Raw genomic sequence first — 19,682 nt, forward strand, 5'->3', positions numbered from 1 at the left:
CAATTTTCAGCCTTCTTTTCTAATAATTTGAAATTAATTTACCAATTTAGTGCATCCGCTTCTCCCACCAAGACTCACACAATGCAGATTTCTCCTAAATGGAAAATAGGTTTGGATGTATGACAGGCCAAACACACACACACACATGCTTACCAAATTAGCTCCCTCCCATCATTTTGATATGCAGTTCTTATTGCTTACTTTTATGTAGTTTCTAATTTCTATTATGATGTAGTCCCTTACCCATGAATTTGTTTTTAAAGAGACTTTGCTGGGTGCCTACGTGGCTCAGTTGGTTGAGCAACTGCCTTAGGCTCAGGTCATGATCCCAGGGTCCCGGGATCGAGTCCTGCATCGGGCTCCCAGCTCCTTGGGGAGTCTGCTTCTCCCTCTGACTTTCTCCCCTTTCATGCTCTCTCTCACTGTTTCTCTCTCAAAAAAATAATTTTAGTATATGTGCTGCCGAAGCGAGCACGCTCTCTCAAAAAAATAAAATCTTAAAATAAGGAGACTTTGCTGTTTTGTTTTTAAAATTTTATTTATTCATTTGAGAAAGAGAGAGATAGTATGGGGGGAGGGGTAGAAAGAGAGGTAGAAGCAGACTCCCCACTAAGCAGGGAGCCCTGACATCATGACCCCAGCTAGGGGCAGATGTTTAACTGACTGAGCCACCCAGGCGCCCTGACCCATGAATTTTTTTTTTTTTTAAGATTTTATTTATTTGTCAGAGAGAGAGGGAGAGAGAGCGAGCACAGGCAGACAGAATGGCAGGCAGAGGCAGAGGGAGAAGCAGGCTCCCTGCCGAGCAAGGAGCCCGATGTGGGACTGGATCCCAGGACGCTGGGATCATGACCTGAGCCGAAGGCAGCTGCTTAACCAACTGAGCCACCCAGGCGTCCCACCCATGAATTTTTTTAATGTGATTTTAAAATGTCTAATTATAGGACTTCCTTCTGTTGTATTTTCATTGTTCATATCTGACTTAGTTACATTGTGGTCATAGTACATGGTCTGTATAATGATTTGCAATTTGTCAAGGCTTGTACTATGGATTACTATGTGATCAATTTTATATTCTGTGTGCTTCAGAAGATACGTATTCTCTAATTATTGAATATGGTGTTCAACATATATGTCCATTACGTCAAACTTGTTAACTGTGTTCAAATGTACATAATTGGGGCACTTGGGTGGCTCAGTCATTAAGCCTCTGCATTCGGCTCAGGTCATGATCCCAAGGTCCGGGGACAGAGCCCCCGCACCAGGTTCCCTGCTCAGCAGGAAGCCTGCTTCTCCCTCTCACATGCCCCCTGCCTGTGTTCCCTCTCTCACTGCCTCTCTCCATGTCAAATAAATAAATAAAATTTTTAAAACGTACATACTGTTTTTCTGCTAAAATTGTGTCAGTTTTCCACAAAAATGTTGAATTTGTCAATTTCTCCTTACAGTTCCATCAGTTTTATACATCTGAACCTGTATTATTAGGTCCATGCAATTTATAATCTTTGTATCCTTCTCATAAATGGAACCTTGTAACCTCTTTACCTCAAAAAATATTTTATTGCCATAATGATTTTGTCTTTTGGTTAGTATTTGGCAGGTATGGATTCCTCCTTCTTTTTACTCTAAATCTTCCTGTGTCCTAATGTTACAGATGTGTCTCACGTCAATGGCAGAGAGCTGGATTTAAAATGGTTCAGTCTTCAATATTTGCCTTTTAACTAGTATATTTAGTCCATTTGAAAATAATTGTAATACCTATTATTAGTATATGTGGATTTATAATAGTTTTTCTTCTTGTCCAACTTTTTTTACACTAATATTTTATATTTTGTTTCACATTCTCTTGATTTTTCTTTGATTTCTTTTTCCCCTCTGCTGATCTGTGAATGTAGCAGAAACCACTAGTGCTTTCTAATAACTGTTCTCTGTTCTTCCAGCCTTTCTGCTCCGGCCAGTGGAATGTGGACAGAAGTCACGTACTCCACTTTCAGATCTGGCTTATAACTCATTCTCTTTCCCTGTCCACCAGATCGCTGGCAAAAACTCCAAAATCTAGAGAAGGGAAGAGCACCAAGGTGAAAGAAGTCTGGTTCTTTAATGACTGAACGCAGGGCACTCCCACCCTTGTTCCAGCCTACACTGTAGAATATTCTGATGCCTGATTGCATGAAGTCACTGAGAATTTTGTGCTGAAACTGTTAGAGAAGCTATAATTATTTGCCATAGCTAATACATCAATTATAGATTGTTTCTGGAAAGCGTTCAGCTTTTTTCTCTTTGCAAATTGCCTCTCCCTTATTCTTCCAATGATCTCTTTCTGGAGCTCCTATTACACATATGCTGGACTTTTTCCTACTACTCTCCATGTCTCATAATCTCATGTATTAAACATTTAAACATTTTTAATTCAATGATAATTAACATACGGTGATATATTAGTTTCAGGTGTACAATATAATGATTCAAAAATTCTATACAATGCTCATCAAGCTAAGTGTAATACTGGGGCTCCTTGGTGGTACAGTCGGTCAGGCATCCGACTCTTGGTTTCAGTTCAGATCATGATCTCAGGGTTGTGAGCTCAGGCCCCGAGTTGGGCTCCATGCTCAGTGCAGAGTCTGCTTGAGATTCTCTATCTCTGCCTCTCCTCCAGCTCATGTTCCTTCTCTCCCAAATAAATAAGTAAAATCTTAAAAAAAAAAAAAAGATAAGTACACTCTTGATCCCCTTCATTTCACCCATCACCGCACTGGTCTCCCTTTGGCAACCACCAGTTTCCTATCCGTATTTAAGTCTATTTTTTTTGTCTTTTGTTTGTTCATTTGTTTCTTAAATTTCACATATGGTTAATCTCATATTTTTAATACTGTAGTTTGTGCTATATTCTGGGTAATTTTTTGGATTTTTCTCTTCCTAGTTTTATAATTGGTTGTTTAACCCATCCATTGATGTTTTTAATCTTTGTTTTTTTCATTTGTAAGAGTTCTTTTTGGTTCCTTTATGAATACCCTGATTTCTGAGAGGGAACACAAGGGGAGTGGGAGAGGAAGAAGCAGGCTTCCAGCTAAGCAGGGAGTCCGACACGGGACTCCATCCCAGGACCCCAGGATCATGACCCAAACCAAAGGCAGACACTTAACAACTGAGCCACCCAAGCACGCCTGTCTTTAATATATATTAAACATATTTTAGTTTATATTATGCACCTGATAATTCCAGTACGTTAGGTCCTTGCAGCTGTGATTCTTGCTATTTGTTGTTTCTGTGAATCCCCCCCTTAGGGTACCTTTTGCCTTATGCATTTTATAATTTCTTTTTCTGAGCTCATGTTCATGGAGTTCTATGAGGCTTGGCAGGGAGGTTCTGTTTCCCCCAGAGATTTTTTATATTTACTAATGACAGGTGCTGGGGAGCAAAGTGTTATCCACCAAGCACCTTTTATATTAATCTCAACTTGGGTTTTTCAGACTATGCATGTTGTGTGAATCTGAACCAAAATCCCACAAGAGAGTAGGTTTGGGTACAAATTCTCAAAAAAAAAAAAAAAAGACATTAGTTGCTTGCTATTAGAGAAAGAACCAAGACATACATTTTATTGCTATCTAACCCTTTCACGGAGAGTATAACCCTTCAGGGCAATTATCCCAAAGCAATTACTAGCTTTAACACTAGCTGAATTCAAGCTTAATTAAGTTTAATTTTTGGCCTCTTAAAGATTTCCCTTAATTTCTTCAAAGTTCATCTATGCATTTACAGAGGATTGTTGAAACATATTTTATGGTATGTTTTAGGTGTCTTTTACTACCGTGTGTCTTGTCTCATTTTGTTGTCACCTTGCCCTAAATGAAGTATTCCATGGGTCTTCAAACCCTGCAGCTAACCTCTATTCTCTCTCATTCCCTGCCAAATATCCTTCCATCAGGCTCCTAGACCAACAGAGTAAAAATATATAATGTGTAAAGTTTTAAGTCCCTTGGTAGACTTGGTACAAGTAATCAACTATTCCAAGAATTTAAGAGATACATGAGGATGTCACCAGTTATTAACTGCTTTGCCGTAATTAGTGAATCTACTGCGTTCTGAGAAAACTGTCGCTATCTGGTTAGGAAGGACCAGGCAGAGAGGGTCTGGGATTCCAGCATTTGAATTGAACAATTAATGGAAACCAAGAATGGGAGTTGCACATTTTTTCATGACAAAAGCAAAGTTCCACTGCTGTAGTTACCAGCACCATTTTTACCTTAGTTTCATAGGGATAAGACCTGCCACAGACCAGTTCCAAGAGGAAGGCCGCCTAGGAGAAGTAGGGTCAGCAGTCACCATCAACCAAATACTGGAAGTTAAAGAACACCATCATTACGTGTCTGGTGAAGGCAAGTATAGGAGATGGAGAGAATGACTGCTGTGTTAACCTCCACCTGGCCAGAAAAAACTTTCTTAATCCAGGAAAACAAAAGGTCTTGGGTCCACTTACATTAGCAAGTGCACTTTTCCCTTTTCTAATGTCAAGTTGCCAGCCAGGGAGTTCCACTTTGAAAAAGAAGTGTTTTGCCAAATAAACCAAGTCCTTATTTCCTAGATGAATTACTCACACGGCAGAGAGGTTTTTCTGTTATTTATTCAACGTATTAACCTTCTTTTGGTTTTTGCTCACCTGAAGCCATGGATGGGACTTCAGTGAGTTCCCTTTAGCTTCCGGTTTGAAGATAACTGTGCCCTACTTTGAATCATGGAGACTGTGAAATCCACACCAATGAGTGTGTACAAGAAGTGGGCAGGGACAGGCAAGATGGTAATGGTGATGAGGACGATGAGCAAGACTTTAGCCCATGATGGATAAACTCGGACCACCTCATTGGACTGTGGAGAAAGGGAAGGTTTAGAATACCCAGGTTCTCTGAAATGGAAGGCTGTAGAGGTTGGGGGTAGGACATGAACCAAGGCCAGAGACTAGATAACTGAATCTCTAAGGGAACCAGGGAATAAGGTGAGAGTCCTAGAGGCCAGAGGAGATTGAAATGTCCTCACCCACTCCCTAGGGGGTTCTGGGGTCTTAGAGGGAGGCTCACAATGCTCGAGTCCCAGGCCAAGTAGGTGATGTTCTTCAGAAGCAGATGAATCAGGGTGCTTACAAACAGGACTAGCAGCACAAACGGAGACAGAAAACACCACAGCCAACGATAGATGGGGGATATGGGGTGGCCCAACATGGTAATCAAGTCTGCAAGGAACCTGAGAGGAAGGGCCACAAGAATTTGGGGGGGGGCCTTTTCAGGCCTTATCCAGCCTTGAGGAGGGGTCAATCCAAACCCAGCCTGGGAGACAAAGTTTCGCATTTCTTAAACATTTCTGTCCACCTCCACAACCAGTTTTCTTGCCTCTTAATTCATCACCTTTCAGTCTGATTTCTGTCCCAGTCCCAAGATTTAAAAAAAAACAAAACCCCAAAACATTTCTCTCTTCCATCACCTTTAGAATCAAAGTCAATACATCTGGTTTCTAAATGTTGTTTCTTCAAGTTCACATATCTAGCTTTCTTTGGTACACCTTCTTAGCCCCAACATGGATGCACATTGGGTTTCTTTTGCCTAGAACGTCCTTCTTTCTTTCCCTTGACAAACTCCCCCTCCTGTCTAGATTCTGTTCAAGCACCCCCTCCTTGCCTTCTTTAGATAACCATTTGTGTTCCCAGAGCGCCCTTGGCTGCCTCTATCATAGGCTTACTATCCTGCCCCCAAATCTGCCTCATGTCTTCTTCTTTCAACTCTGAGAGCGGAAAACTCAATATAATTTATCCCAGTATCCTCCGTGCTCACAAGGCCCGCCTGGCCCTTGGGCACACCTGGGTAATATGTGAGAGCGAGTGTGTGAATCAGCAAACTGGCGCCAAGAGCCACGACCACCTGGAAACGCCGCCACATTTGGATTACGCGTGGTTTCTCAAACGTCAGTGTGCGTGCCATCTACTTGGGGGTCTTATTAAAATGCAGATACAGATTTAAAGGTTTGGGGTATAGTCTGAGGGTCTGCTTTTAAACTCCCAGGTGATGCCGATGCTACTGTTCCAGAGCACACCCAGAGAAGCAAGGGATTACCTGCCGCACTACCCTGGTTAAAATTAAGTTTCAGGAGCCACTAGGACGTGATAGGGACTGTCCACCACTTTTCCATTCTACACCTGTTTTCTCCAGGAATTAGCCCATGCCTTCTCCTTCCCACCCCTGGGGGCTCTCCAAAAGCCCGGGTCAGAGGCCTGACGGTGAGAGCAGGAGGGCCAGTACTCCCTAGGGGCTGTCGCTGTGTGGATGCATGACTGCAGATCCGGGGCTTGGGGCATCACCTCCTGGCCCCATAGATCCAGGCCATGGCTATGTTCTCCAAGATGATAATGAAGAAGAGGGGCAGAGATACCCAGTAATCATCCAGCAGGTTCACATAGTAGCTGCCCGAAGGCCTCACGAAAATGAGGCTGCCCAGGAACATAGGCACACAGACGCCCACTGAGGGAAAACATCAGATTTGGATCAAGGTCAGAATTCAAACTAGTCCTGTAAGAGTCCCAGTAGGGTTAAGCTCAACAATGGTGTTAGGTGGGAGTGGGGTCACAGATTAGAGTACCTGTGAGCAGTTTTGTATATTTCCTGAGGGAAGAGAAAGTGTCCTGGAGAGGGGTAATGATGCCCTGCATGATTCCTGTCATGGTGCTCAGCCCCAGGCTCACCAGCAACACGAAGGTGATGATGGCCCAGAAGGTGGATCCGGAAAACACACAGACGATATCAGTAAATGCCACAATGGCCACACTGGGACCCTCCATAACCTGTGAGTGAAGGGAGGAAGAGCGAGGGCTCTGAGCTCATTCTGTAGAATCCTAACTGCGCTCCTGCCCCCTCCCCTGGGAGACCATCTGTAGCTCTGTTAATAGACACTGTTGAACTCATCTAGCCTGGAGGCATGAGGACTTCATCCGACAACAGCTGCTGGTCTGGCAACTCTTTGGGGTGGTATGAACTCTGGCTTATGTGAACTCCAGTGCTTGGTGCTACAGAGGCTACAACTGCCTTACTGCGATAGCGTACGGTAAACCTCTGTCCTGGCTGTCCGGGATGCCGCCAAGAATGGTCTTTCTGGATTCCAGAGACACCTATGCAGAGCTGAAGTTTCTGGTGCACGGGGGGTTCTGAAGGGAACACAAGGACCCCATCCCCAGCCCTTACGGACCTCCTTCAATTCTTGAGCTATGCTGCAAGTGGACATATAGGGTAGGACCATGTCTTTGAGTCGTTGAGGGAGGCTCTCGAGCCACCTGGAGTAGACGGAGCTTGGATGAAGATATATACTCTCTGGAGGGCTGGCCTCGACAGGCAGCACCCCGGAAGCTACCAGACCCAGCACTGTCTCAGCATTCCTGGGGACAGGGGGAGAATCACATAAGACCATTATGGCCCTTTAAGATAACTTCCCTTCTCTTCTCTTCTACACGAGAAGGAAAACCGCTAGTCTAGAGTGTCTGAACTGCACTGCAGCCTAGGTCTCCAGGGTCCTAGTGCTCCCTGTCGGACACCTGCTTTCATAAGGCGTCTGCAGAGGCCAGAGAGTTTCTGACTCACGTGGGGCCCTGGAGCTGGTCTTTCATACATTGTCATGGAGGGCTTTAGGACCTATACCTCCTACTAGACAATCTCAGGACAATGTTCAATCTTCTCCGCTTTCCTGACCAGCTGGCCCCTCCAGTCTCCTAAAGCATAACACTTCACTTTCTCTACTTCGGCCACACTCAACTATTCGAGCTGCTGCAACCGGCCATGCTCTCCAGCATGCCCAGATCTTTGGCACACGACATTATCTCCGCCTAGAACCACCCACACTCTGCTCCTGCTCAGTCTCCCCCAGTTCTACCACTATACTGTTCTCCATATGCAAATTCCTACAAACACTCACTCAACTCCCTGAACTCTACTTACTGCCATGGAAAGCTATTCAAGATCTATATCCATAGGGCACCTGGGTGGCTCAGTGGGTTAAAGCCTCTGCCTTCAGTTCAGGTCATGATCCCAGGGTCCTGGGATCGAGCCCCACATCGGGCTCTCTGCTCAGCAGGGAGCCTGCTTCCTCCTCTCTCTCTCTGCCTGCCTCTCTGCCTACTTGTGATCTCTGTCTGTCAAATAAATAAATAAAATCTTTTTTTTTTTTAAAAAAATCTATTTCCATAAGGGCAAGTCAACAAGCTGCAGGAAAGTAGTATGGTTTCATCCAGTTTTTTCAATGGCGTGTTTCTCTATGTAGGTCTAGGAATGGGAAACACTTGAAAGAACACTAGCTGTGGTTATCTGTCAGGAGACACACTGAACTCGGGAGTGCCTCCAGGAGGAAGTCTTCTCTGACTGCCCCAGGACATTAACAGCTTGCTCTTCTGTGTTTCTCATCACCTCTACTACCAGTTCTTGTCTCCTTGTCATTATTTATTTAGTATCTCCTTCTTCAAAAGACTGTGATTTTCCTGAGGGCAGGGATAATGGTCTGCTTCACCACTGGTTGTGTTTCCAGAACCCAATACAAACACAGGGTTGCCAGACAGATGTTTTATAAATGTCTGATGGGTATTTTTAGAATGAATCTCACAGGAGAAGAAAATCAGGAATGGGTTAAGGGGACTCTGGTGGGGCAGTAGGTCCTTTATTATTATTTTTTTCTTATCTAATGATTCCACTGAAGCCATTCTCCCAATTTTCCATGGCAGACCCCAGTTAAGAATGGGGTGAACACAACTTTGTAAACCTCCAAGTTTGGGGCTTCCCTAGTTTAGAAAGGCAGCTCTGAAAGAGATACAGTTGGAGTGATTTAGGTGTTTCAAAGCTCCAGGAGGCTCCTGTCTGAGGGTCCCATATTGACTGAGCCAACAGCCCTGAGGGATGTGGGCCTAGACTGGAATTTCATGAGCTATTTCTCAGACTTTGGTCTTTTTGATGATCTCCACATGGAAGATTGGTCTCACCTCACATAACATCTTTCAGTGTTCTCTGTGGCCAAGTGGCCCATTATGGCAAATACAAACACGGTGGCAGTCAGCGAGGCAGTCAAGTTGAGAAGAGCCACAACAAAGGCATCCATGACACAGTTGTTGGCCCGAGGGATGTATGAGCTGATTGCAATGAAGCTGCCAAAGCCGGGGCCCATGGATAAAAAGAGCTGGTTCCCTGTCCGGCGCCACACTTCCACAGAGTACAGGGCTGGCACCTGGGGGGAAGTGCTGTGTAAACTGGGACATAAAGGGAAGTAAACCATGGGGTAAACCATGATGCGGTGGAGGATGAGAAGGCAGTGAAGGAGGGAGCCCCGAGGGCCTCTATCAGAACAACAATTCTGTCCCTGACACCCCCATGTGGATAAGAGGATCAAAGGGCAGGGAACACCTCACCTTGGCAGCCAACAAATTCTTGAGACCAAAATGTGCACCTTCCAGCATGAGACTCCGGATTAGGAGACAGAAAAGGATGAAGTAGGGAAGGAGTACTGAGACATACAGCATCTGAGTAGGAAGTATGATTCAGAAATAGAGGTCAGCAAAGGCAGAAGCTGGGACGGTGGGATCTAAGACTACTGAGAGTCAAAGGTCATACTAGAAGGAGTTAGAAGCTGGGAGACCTACAGGCGTCAAGTTAGGAGAATATTAGGGGGCCTCAGAAAGAAAGGAGTCTATCGGATTTTAAGTTAGAGGATGGCTCACCTTTCCAGTGGACTTTGGTCCTTTGATCATGGAGATGCAGATAATAAACCAGGTCACAAAGAGAGAGATACTGAGGTGCATAACGGGTAGTCCACCCACTTCAATTTCATCTGTGGCCTTCAATACATTCCGGTACCAAAAGTATATGGTAGACGTGGTCCGCTCACATTCAGGATCTGAGGTGAACTCGCCATGGAGGAAACTGCAAGACCACAAGCCTCCCTCTTCCAATCCTCCTCCACCCCCTCGTTCAATCTCCATCATCTTCCTGCTCATGCTTAGTCTCTCAGAGATCCTCTTCCTTCTTCACTGCCCTAACCTTTTTACAGCCCTCCCACTTGCCCTTCTCTTCCCTCTCTTCTCACCAAAATGACTGGAGTTCTTCAGTAAGGGGCACATTGACCAAGGCAGTGGAGACTGGAAAGACTGAACCAAATAGAAGAGATTCCAAGCCATGAGCACACTGTAGTATGAGCCCACGATGCAGCACACCTAGGGACCATGAAGAATTCTGAAGACAGGAGAAGAAAGGTAGGCCAGCAGAAGGGAGGGGATTTGACCAGAAGACTGTGGGACTGAAGAGACTTGACCCACAGAAGTGAAGTCATGGGACCCCTCAGGACAAGGAACTGTTGGGGTGGGAGCGGGGCATAAAGGGTAGGCCTGGGCAGCCCAGGACTCCTTACCATGAAGCTGCTGTACCCCACACCACCCATCCAGGGGCTGATGACCTTCCATACACCAATGCTGCCCTGACGCATCCTCTGACCAGCTGCCATCTCCAGGAATAGAAGAGGAACCCCGACCAAGAACAGCATGAGGATGTAGATGATGAGAAAACTGCCTGTGCAGGGGGTCAGGAGGGGCTCTGAGAACCACCCGGCTCTTCAGTGCCTGGACTTCCTTGGGGTCTGGGAAAACATGTTCCCCACCAGTGACCTCCCTCAGAGCCACCAGCATCAGGGCTCAACTGTTTCCACATCCCTCATAGTCTCAAGTGTCCCTTGAGTCCCCAGTTCCTGGAAGACCAGATGCCCAGTTTCCACTCCCTCCCTCAATCTCAGCCTTCAGCCCCACCATCCTCACGAGCCTAAGTGTTCTGATATCCTGCTCACACCCACCTAACACGCTAGGTGTTCAGGTACCTTGCTCCAGCACTGGTGGTACAGTGATGAGCACAGCTGCCATCCAGGTACCTGGTTTCTACCCTAGTCAGATTCCCAAATCCCCCTACCCCTACATACTTCAGAGACCCCAGAGTAGCTAGGATTGTCCTCTGGCTCCCCACCCCCTTCTGGGTCCATGATTCCTGGTCCCCAGGCTTACCGCCTCCATTGTGAAAACACAGATAAGGAAAGCGCCAGATGGTGCTCAGTCCCACACAAAAGCCCACGTGGGCCAGAAGGTACTCAATTTTATTGGCCCAGGATGGTCGATCAGTGGGGGATTCCTCCTTTGGCTCATCCTTGTTTATGGTCTCCAGTATTTCATCATTATCTTCATCAGACCAAATGTATGATGACACCATGTCACACTTCTGTCCTTCTGCCATCAGTTCCTCAGTAGTCAAATCAGACTTTAAGAGTTGGGAAGCTGAGGTAGTAGCAATCAGGGATTTGGAATCCGAAGGTCTTGAAATCTGGGATTTCTCATCTTGGGACTCCGTGTTTTCACTAACAGATGTCATCCTGGGTGGACTCTAGTTCCTGCTTCTGCAGGGATGGGGCTTCCTTCTTTGTTGACCTTAAGGACATCAAGAACTACAGACTTCAGATACATGAGCTAAAGAAAGACAAGACTCATCCCATAAGAACCCCTGAGGCCTCCCAAACCCTTTCATCCTTACATGAGAAGAACATGAAGTCTCTACCTCTGAAAACATACCAAGGACATCCACGACTCTAGAAAGTAATAATTTTAAAACAATACTATCTACAATAATACTAAAAGACATAAATGTCTAGGAATAATTTTAACAAAAGATGAGCAAGGTCTTTAGACACACACACACACACACACACACATACACACACACACTAAAATATTACTGAGAGGAAAAAAATGAAGAGATAGAACATGTTTGTGAAATGGAAGTATAACAATGTCAGTTATCCCCAATTTGATCTATAAATTCAATGCAATTCTTATTGAAATCACATCAGGGTTTGGGGGAAATTGACAAGCTGATTCTAAAATGTACATGAAAAGCAAAAGCCCTAGAATAGTTAATACAATCTTGACAAAAAAGAACCCAATGTAAAGACTAATTATAAAGCTATAATAATTAAGAGTATGGTATTGGCACAGGAATCTATGGCACAAATAGGTCCATAAATCAATATCCTATACCGTTTAATACAGTAGCTACTAGGCACATATGGTTATTTAAATTAATTAAAATTAAGTAACTTTAACAAGTTAGTTCCTTAGTCATACTAGCCATATATCAAGTGCTCAGTAGCTGTATGGCTACCACATTGGAAGGACAGATATCAGGCATTTCCATTACCACAGAAAGTTCTGTAGATACCTCTGGGAGAATTCAGAAACACACAAATATGGACGCCTGATTTACAATAAAGATGGCATTGCAAAGCTGTAGAGAAAGGGTTCTTTTCAATGAACACTGGTCGTTAGAGCACTTGGAAATCTACACAGAGATAAATGAATCCTGCCTTCCCCACCTTCACATATTAAACAAAAATATATTCAGAGATCGAAGTTCTAAATGTGAAAGGTAAAACAGTAACACTTCCAGATAAAAAACTTGGAAGAATATCAAAAAGGACATAAGGGGAACCTGGGTGGCTCAGTGGGTTAAGCCCCTGCCTTTGGCTCGGGTCATGATCTCAGGGTCCTGGGATCAAGCCCCATGTTGGGCTCTCTGCTCAGCAGGGAGCCTGCTTCCTCCTCTCTCTCTGCCTGCCTACTTGTGATAGCTCTCTGTCGAATAAATAAATAAAATCTTAAAAAAAAAAAAAGAAAGAAAAGAAAACTACTGTGCTAACAAATGAAAACCAAAAATAATTTTAAAAGGACATAAAAAGCACCAATCATAAAGGAAAGGGCCTGCTTCCCTGCCCCTCTCTGCCTGCCTCTCTGCCTACTTGTGATCTCTGTCTGTCAAATAAATGAATTTTAAAAATAAAATTAAAATTTTTTTTAAAAAGTGGAGGGGAGGGAAGAGAAAGCTTGGACAAGCTTATTCATATACTAAAGAAGATATACAAATTGATAACCATTGGAAATGGTGGTCATTACTCAACTTCACTGGTCACCAAGAAAATGTAAAGAAAACCACAATGAGCATAGATAGCTATATATGCGATGAACTGCGTATAGTAAAATGTTAATTGTAGAACCTAGATTGATGGGTATATGGATGGTCACTTTATAAATCTTCCAACTTTCCTGTATGCCTATTTTTTCATAATAAAATGTTGGGAGGAAACCACAATGAGACCACTATATACCCCTAGATGAGTTAATATTTAAAAGTCTGATTAAACCAAATGATGGCACATTTGGAAACTTCTGGAACTCCCACACACAGTTGGTAGAAGCATAGATTGGTATTACTTCAGAAAACTAGTTGAACCTATCTATATACTTTAAATATTTTCTTGTTTTATAATCCACTCCAAAGTGATCCTCTAAGAGAAGTGTATATCTAAGTACACCAAAACCCAAATCCAAGAATGCTGACAGTTGTGCTATTCATAACGGTCCAAATCTGGAGACGACACAGATCTCCATCAACAGCAGAATGGGTCAGAGACAGTACGTTCATATAATGGGTATACAACAATGGAAAGATTGAACTGCTGATATGCACAACAACCTGGATTAATCTCAGAAATATTACTTTGAATGAAAGAAGCTATAGTTCAAGAACAGGCAAGACAAACTCATGGTGTCAGAAGCCAGGATAGTGTACTTACACTGTGATAATTTATCTACTTATAATTATGCTTTGAACATACTTCAAATGTGATAATTTAATGACAGCTTATCTTAGGGGCGCCTGGCTGGCTCCTTGATCTCTGGGTTGTAAGCTTAGTTAAAAGAAAGTTTATCTTAAAAATGAACATTGGGAGCGCCTGGGTGGATCAGTCAGTTAAGCGTCTGCCTTTGGGTCATGATCCCAGGGTCCTGGGATGGAGCCCCGCGTTGGCTCCCTGCTCAGCAGGAAGCCTGCTTCTCTGTCCCCCTCTGCAGCTCCCCCTGCTTGTGGGCTCACACTGTCAAATAAATAAAATCTTAAAAAAAAAAAAAAAGAACGCTGGAAAACAAACCAACACAAACCCTCGATTTCTCTATAGTAATAATAAACAGAAAGTAGATTTTTAAAAAGAAAGATAGCACTCACACAGCAACAAAAACTCTATGGTATCAAGAAATAAACAAAAAAAAAAAAAAAAAAGAAAGAAAGAAACCGAAACATTAAACCGAGACCTCAAATACGCAGGAAGATTCCACGTTCATGAATATACTCAATACTGTAAAACGATGGAATTTCTCCCCAGAATTGATTTATAGATTCATTTGATGAATTTATTGATATGATGAGCTGATTATATATTAATGCAATTCCAATCAAAATCACAACACAATTTTTCATGAAAGCTAACAAGATTTTACAATTTATATAGAAGAATAATGTGCTGAAAATAATGAAGAGACTGCCACTAAGTTCTTTGTCGCTGGCCAAGATGGAATAACATAGTGATACACAACTAGTCTCTCCCACCGATAACAGCTAAAACAGAATATAAGAAACAACAACCTGAGAGCTTTGAAAAGCAAACTGGGGGAAAAAAAAAGGCAGATTGGGGAATTAAGTTACAACCTTAATAATGACTTACAAGGTGGGTGTGAGTTTCATATTTTTTCCCCTCTTTTTTCCTGATCCAAGAATAAGCCAAACCACATAACTATGCAATAAGCACCAAGAGCAGAAACTCCAGGAGAAGTCTCCTATTTCCAAAGGACCAGGAAAAGTGAGCTTCTATGCACTAGAGAGTTGGGGGGCGGGGGGAATACCAATTTTCCCTTCTCACCTCAGAGGCTCACCCTGAACTACACAAGCAGAACAGATGTGAAGAAGTGCAACAAGGTTGTGACAACTGAACAATATAAACGACTGCCCAAGTCATAGACTGACTCCAGGGTGGCACGTGCTAATCCAAATAGCACAGCAAAGGCTTTGAAGATTGAACTAACATTGTTACCAACACCCACAGAAGATATGACAAAACCTGCTCTCTGGACCTACCCAGGCTGATTGCCTCCTAAAACAAATAAAGCAAACAAAATTCAACATCTCCACAGGATTTTTTTTTTTTTTTTTAGATTTTATTTATTTGACAGACAGAGATCACAAGCAGGCAGAGAGACAGGCAGAGAGAGAGGAAGGGAAGCAGGCTCCCTGCTGAGCAGAGAGCCCGACTCAGGGCTCGATCCCAGGACCCCAGGATCATGACCTGAGCCAAAGGCAGAGGCTTTAACCTACTGAGCCACCCAGACGCCCCATCGCCACAGGATTTAAAAAAATTTTTTTTTTTTCTCTACAGGATATTAACATGATCCTGAGTTCACAAAATAATGTTAAAAATTCCCAGGATAAAATCCAGAATTACTCATCACTTACACACACAGAACAATCTGACCATTTCTCAAGGGAAAAGACAATTAACAGATGTCAACCCTAAGATGAGCTAGATGGTGGAATTTATTATTTTTAAAGACTTTATTATTTTTAGAACTGCTTATGTTTTTCCAGCTTCATTGAGGTATTATACACAAGAATGTATATATTTAAGGCATAATATGTAATGTTTTGATATATGTATACAGTGAGATATGTCACCCCATGAAGTTAATTTATCCCTTACCTCACAGTTATTATTTGTGTGTGTGCGTGTTAAGAACATTTAAGATCTACTCTCCTAGCAATTTTCAATTAGACAATACATTATTATTAACTACAGTCATCATGTTACACATCAGGTCTCCAGAACTCATTCAGCTTATAATGGAAAGTTAGTACCCTCTGACCAACAGACATCTCTGCATTTCCTCCCTCCCCCCAACCCCTGGTAACCATTCTCGTACCCTGTTTCTAGGAGTTTGACTTTTTTAAAATTTCACATATAATTGAGATCAGCAGTATTTATTTGTCTTTCTGTACCTGGCTTATTTTACTTAGTATAAAGTCCTTGAGGTTCACCCATGTTGTCGGAAATGGAAGGATTTCCTTCTTTTCTAAGGCTAAATAATATTCCATTGTATGTATATATACATCACATTTTCTTTATCCAATCATCTGTTGATGGGACACTTAGGTTGTTTTCAAATCTTGGCTATGGTGAATAATGCTACAATGAACGTGGGAGTGCAGGTACCTCCTCAAGATACTGATGTCATTCCCTTAGGCCATGGACTCAGAAGTGAGATTTCTGGATTATACGGTAGTTCTATTTTTAATTATTTGAGGAACCACCATCCTGTTTTCCATAATGGTTGTACTGATTTATATATTCCATTTGCATTACAGGGTGTAAGTGTTCCCTGTTCTGCATATCCTTGCCAACGCTTGTTATCTTTTGATTCTTTGATAACAGCCATCTTAAGAGTATGAGACTCATGTGGTTTTGATTTTGCATTTCCCCGATGGTTAGTGATGTTCAGCACTTTTTCATACACCTATTGGTCATTTGTATGTTTTCTTTCGAAAAAGGTCTATTTAGGTGCTTTGCTCATTTTTATTTTTTTTCTTTTGCCATAGAGTAGTATGAGTTCTTTATGTATTTTGGCTGTTAATACCTTACAGCTTGTAAATACTTTCTCATTCTATAGGATGCCTTTTCATTTTGTTAACTCACTTTCTGTGCAGAAACTTTTTTTTTTTTTTTAAGATTCATTTATTTGACACAGAGAGAGAGACAGCAAGAGAGGGAACACAAGCAGGGGGGTGGGAGAGGGAGAAGCAGGCTTCCCGCCAAGCAGGGAGTCTGACAGGGGTTGAGGGGGGGGCTCCATCTCAGGACCCTGGGATCATGACCCAAGCGGAAGACAGATGTTTAATGACTGAGCCACCCAGGCAGCCCTGTGCAGAAGTTTTTTAATTTGATGCAGCCCCACCTGTTTAATTTTTCCTTTGTTGCCTGTGCTTTTGGTGTCATAACCCAAAAAACCATTGTCAAGACTAATGTCAAGAAACTTTTCCCATGTGTTTTTCTAAGAGTTTTAGAATTTCAGGTCTTACATTTAAGACTTTAACCAATTTTGAGTTGAAAGTTCCAATTTCTTTCTTTCGCCTGTGAATATCCAGTTTTCCCAACATATTTATTGAAGAGAATATCCTTTTCCCCATTGTGTATTCTTGGCACCGTAGTTGACTGAACATGTGTGCGTTTATGTCTGGGCTCTCTATTCTGTTCCATTGATCCCTGTGTCTGTTTTTATGCCAGTACCATACTGTTTTGATTACTGTAGCTTTGTAGTAGTGTTTGAAATCAGGAAGTAAGAAGCCTCTGACTTTGTTCTTGCTCAGTATTGCTATAGTTACTTGTGATCTTTTGTGACTCCATACGAATTTTAGGATTTTTTTGTTTCTCGGAAAAATTGTCATTGGAAATATAATCCCTATAAAAATAGGCACTGCATTGAATCTGTAGACTGTGTAGGGTTATACTGATATGTTGACACATACTATTTGTTATTAATTCTCCAGTCCATGAACACAGTATTAATTATTTGTGTCTTCTTCAATTTCTTTCACCAACATTTCATACATTTCAGTGTACAGATCTTTTACCTCTTTGGTTGAATTTATTCCTAAGTATTTTATTCTATTTGATGTAAATGGAATTGTCTTCTTAATTTCTTTTTCAGATGGTTGTTAGTGTATGGAAATGCAACTGATTTTTGTATGTTGATTTTGTATCCTGCAGCTTTACTGAATATATTAGTTCGAACAGTTTTTTTGAGGAGTCATCTGCAGACAGAGACAATTTTACTTCTCCTTTTCCAAATTGGATACCTTCTTTCTCTTGCTTAATTGTTCTGGCTCAGACTTCCAGTACTATATTGAATAACAGTAGTGAGAGGTAGCATCCTTATCTTGTTCCTGATTTCAGAGGAAAACATTTAAATTTTTCACCCTTTAGTATGATGTTAGCTGTGGGCATGTCCCATATGGCCTTTGCTGAGGTACATCCTTCATACCTAATTTGTTGAGAGATTTTATCATAAAATAATGTTGAATTCTGTTAAATACTTTTTCTGCATCTATCAAGATGATCATATGGCTTTTATCCTTTATTCTGTTAATGTGGTATATAATGCTTATTGATATGAGTAAGTTGAATCATGTTTGCATCCCTGGGATAAATATTACTTGATCATGGCGTATGATCCCTTTAATGGGCTGTTGAATTCAATTTGCTAGGATTTTGTTGAGGATATTTGCATCTACGTTCATCAGAAATATTGGCCTATAGTTATCCTTTCTTATAGTCTCCTTGGCTGGCTTTGGTATCAGGTAATGTTGGCTTTATAAAATGAGTCCCCAGTCAAGTCCATAGACAGCAGGTCTGTTAACAGGCCTAGATGGCTGTAGCTCCCGCCAATCCCTGGTTGCACTTGCACCATGTCTCTGGACGAGTCCCCGAGTGGGAAGACAGACTGTGGCAGAGTGGACTGGAGCTGGGTCACAGGACTGCTTCAAGTTCTGCCGTCAAGAATTAAGTCAGTGGGCCGGCCTCTGCAGCTCAGAGGGGCATGTCTCTCACCAGTTTCTCTGGGTGGTCAGAACTGCTCCCAACCATGGCAGAGAGGGGTTGGCACTCAATCCCAGGGCCATTTCAAGGTACATAGCTGGGACTGACTTTAGGGTCTACATCAGGACTGAGGTTGGCAGGCCTGCTATGAGGAACACAGACAGGCAATGCTGGATCCCTGCGTAGGCAGGACTGAGATCAGCGCTGAAGCCAGGTCACAGCTGCTTCAGGATCCAAAGTCAGAATCAACATTGGCTGGACTGTTACCAGAATCATGTCCCCCACAGGGCCCCTGTGGAGGCAGGTCTGACCCTAGACTGGCAGTTACAGTGGGGCTGTAGCTGGATCACAGAGATGCTTCAAGGATCTGCAATTGGACCCATGGCTAGCAGGCCTGACACGGGGACATGGATGACCGTGGCTCCTCCTGGAGCCTTGATGGATGGAACTGGATGCAGGACTGTAGCCAAGTGGGGGTACAGCCAAGTCCATAAGGAGACAGAGTGATTTTCATTCTGCATCCAGGAACATATTTGGTTGGCCTGCCACCAGGGCCAGTGCCTTCTCAAAGCAGTTTTCCTTAGTCCTGGAATTTCCTGGGATTTCACAACCTCCTACCAGAATCCCAAAGCTCCCACAAAGGCACTTTTGTCTGTGGATGGCTCCCAGATTGTTTTATGTGTAGGGGAAAGTGAGCTGGGGACCTCCTATTCCACCATTTTGCTTATTAGGGAAAAAAAAAAAAACCCTAGACAAAGATATTAAATCTTTATATTTAAGATATTAAATTACCTCACTCTCTGTGAGGTAAAGGTGAAAACTCTTGAAATTAATGGAACATAGAAGTTTTCAGCAGAGAAACATAAAGGAAAAAAAATAACCAAATGGAAATTTTACAGCCAAGAAGTAATATAATGGAAACTTAAAAATTCATTAGATGGAACATGAAGACAGATCATTAGAAATGATCAAATCTTTTTTTTAAAAAAGATTTTAAGTATTCTCTATACCCAATATGGGGCTCAAACTCACAACACCAAGATCAACAGTCCCATGCTCTTCTGACTCAGCCAGCCAGGTGCACCTGAAATGGTCCAATCTGAAGAACTGAGAGAAAAAAACTGCAAACAAAATGAGCAGAGTCTGAGGGACCTATAGGACAATATCAA

The 19,682-nt window shown here is 42.7% G+C and overlaps 1 protein-coding gene across 1 annotated transcript; it reads right to left on the minus strand.

Annotated features, from left to right (window-relative positions):
- Positions 1 to 4,312: 4,312 nt before the first annotated feature.
- On the minus strand, positions 4,313 to 11,524 carry LOC116855944 (orphan sodium- and chloride-dependent neurotransmitter transporter NTT5-like). The gene is given in 13 exon segments (XM_032839036.1): positions 4,313 to 4,336; positions 4,658 to 4,719; positions 4,722 to 4,863; positions 5,073 to 5,235; positions 6,344 to 6,503; positions 6,622 to 6,823; positions 7,225 to 7,411; positions 8,999 to 9,240; positions 9,422 to 9,532; positions 9,731 to 9,906; positions 10,096 to 10,222; positions 10,417 to 10,574; positions 11,057 to 11,524. Coding segments are annotated over 13 exon segments (2,115 nt in total). The 5' UTR covers positions 11,418 to 11,524.
- Between the last annotated feature and the right edge of the window lie 8,158 nt (positions 11,525 to 19,682).

The sequence above is a fragment of the Lontra canadensis genome, unplaced genomic scaffold (assembly GCF_010015895.1).
Source record: "Lontra canadensis isolate GAN:19392208 unplaced genomic scaffold, GSC_riverotter_1.0 scaffold107, whole genome shotgun sequence".
Lineage (NCBI taxonomy): Eukaryota > Metazoa > Chordata > Mammalia > Carnivora > Mustelidae > Lontra > Lontra canadensis.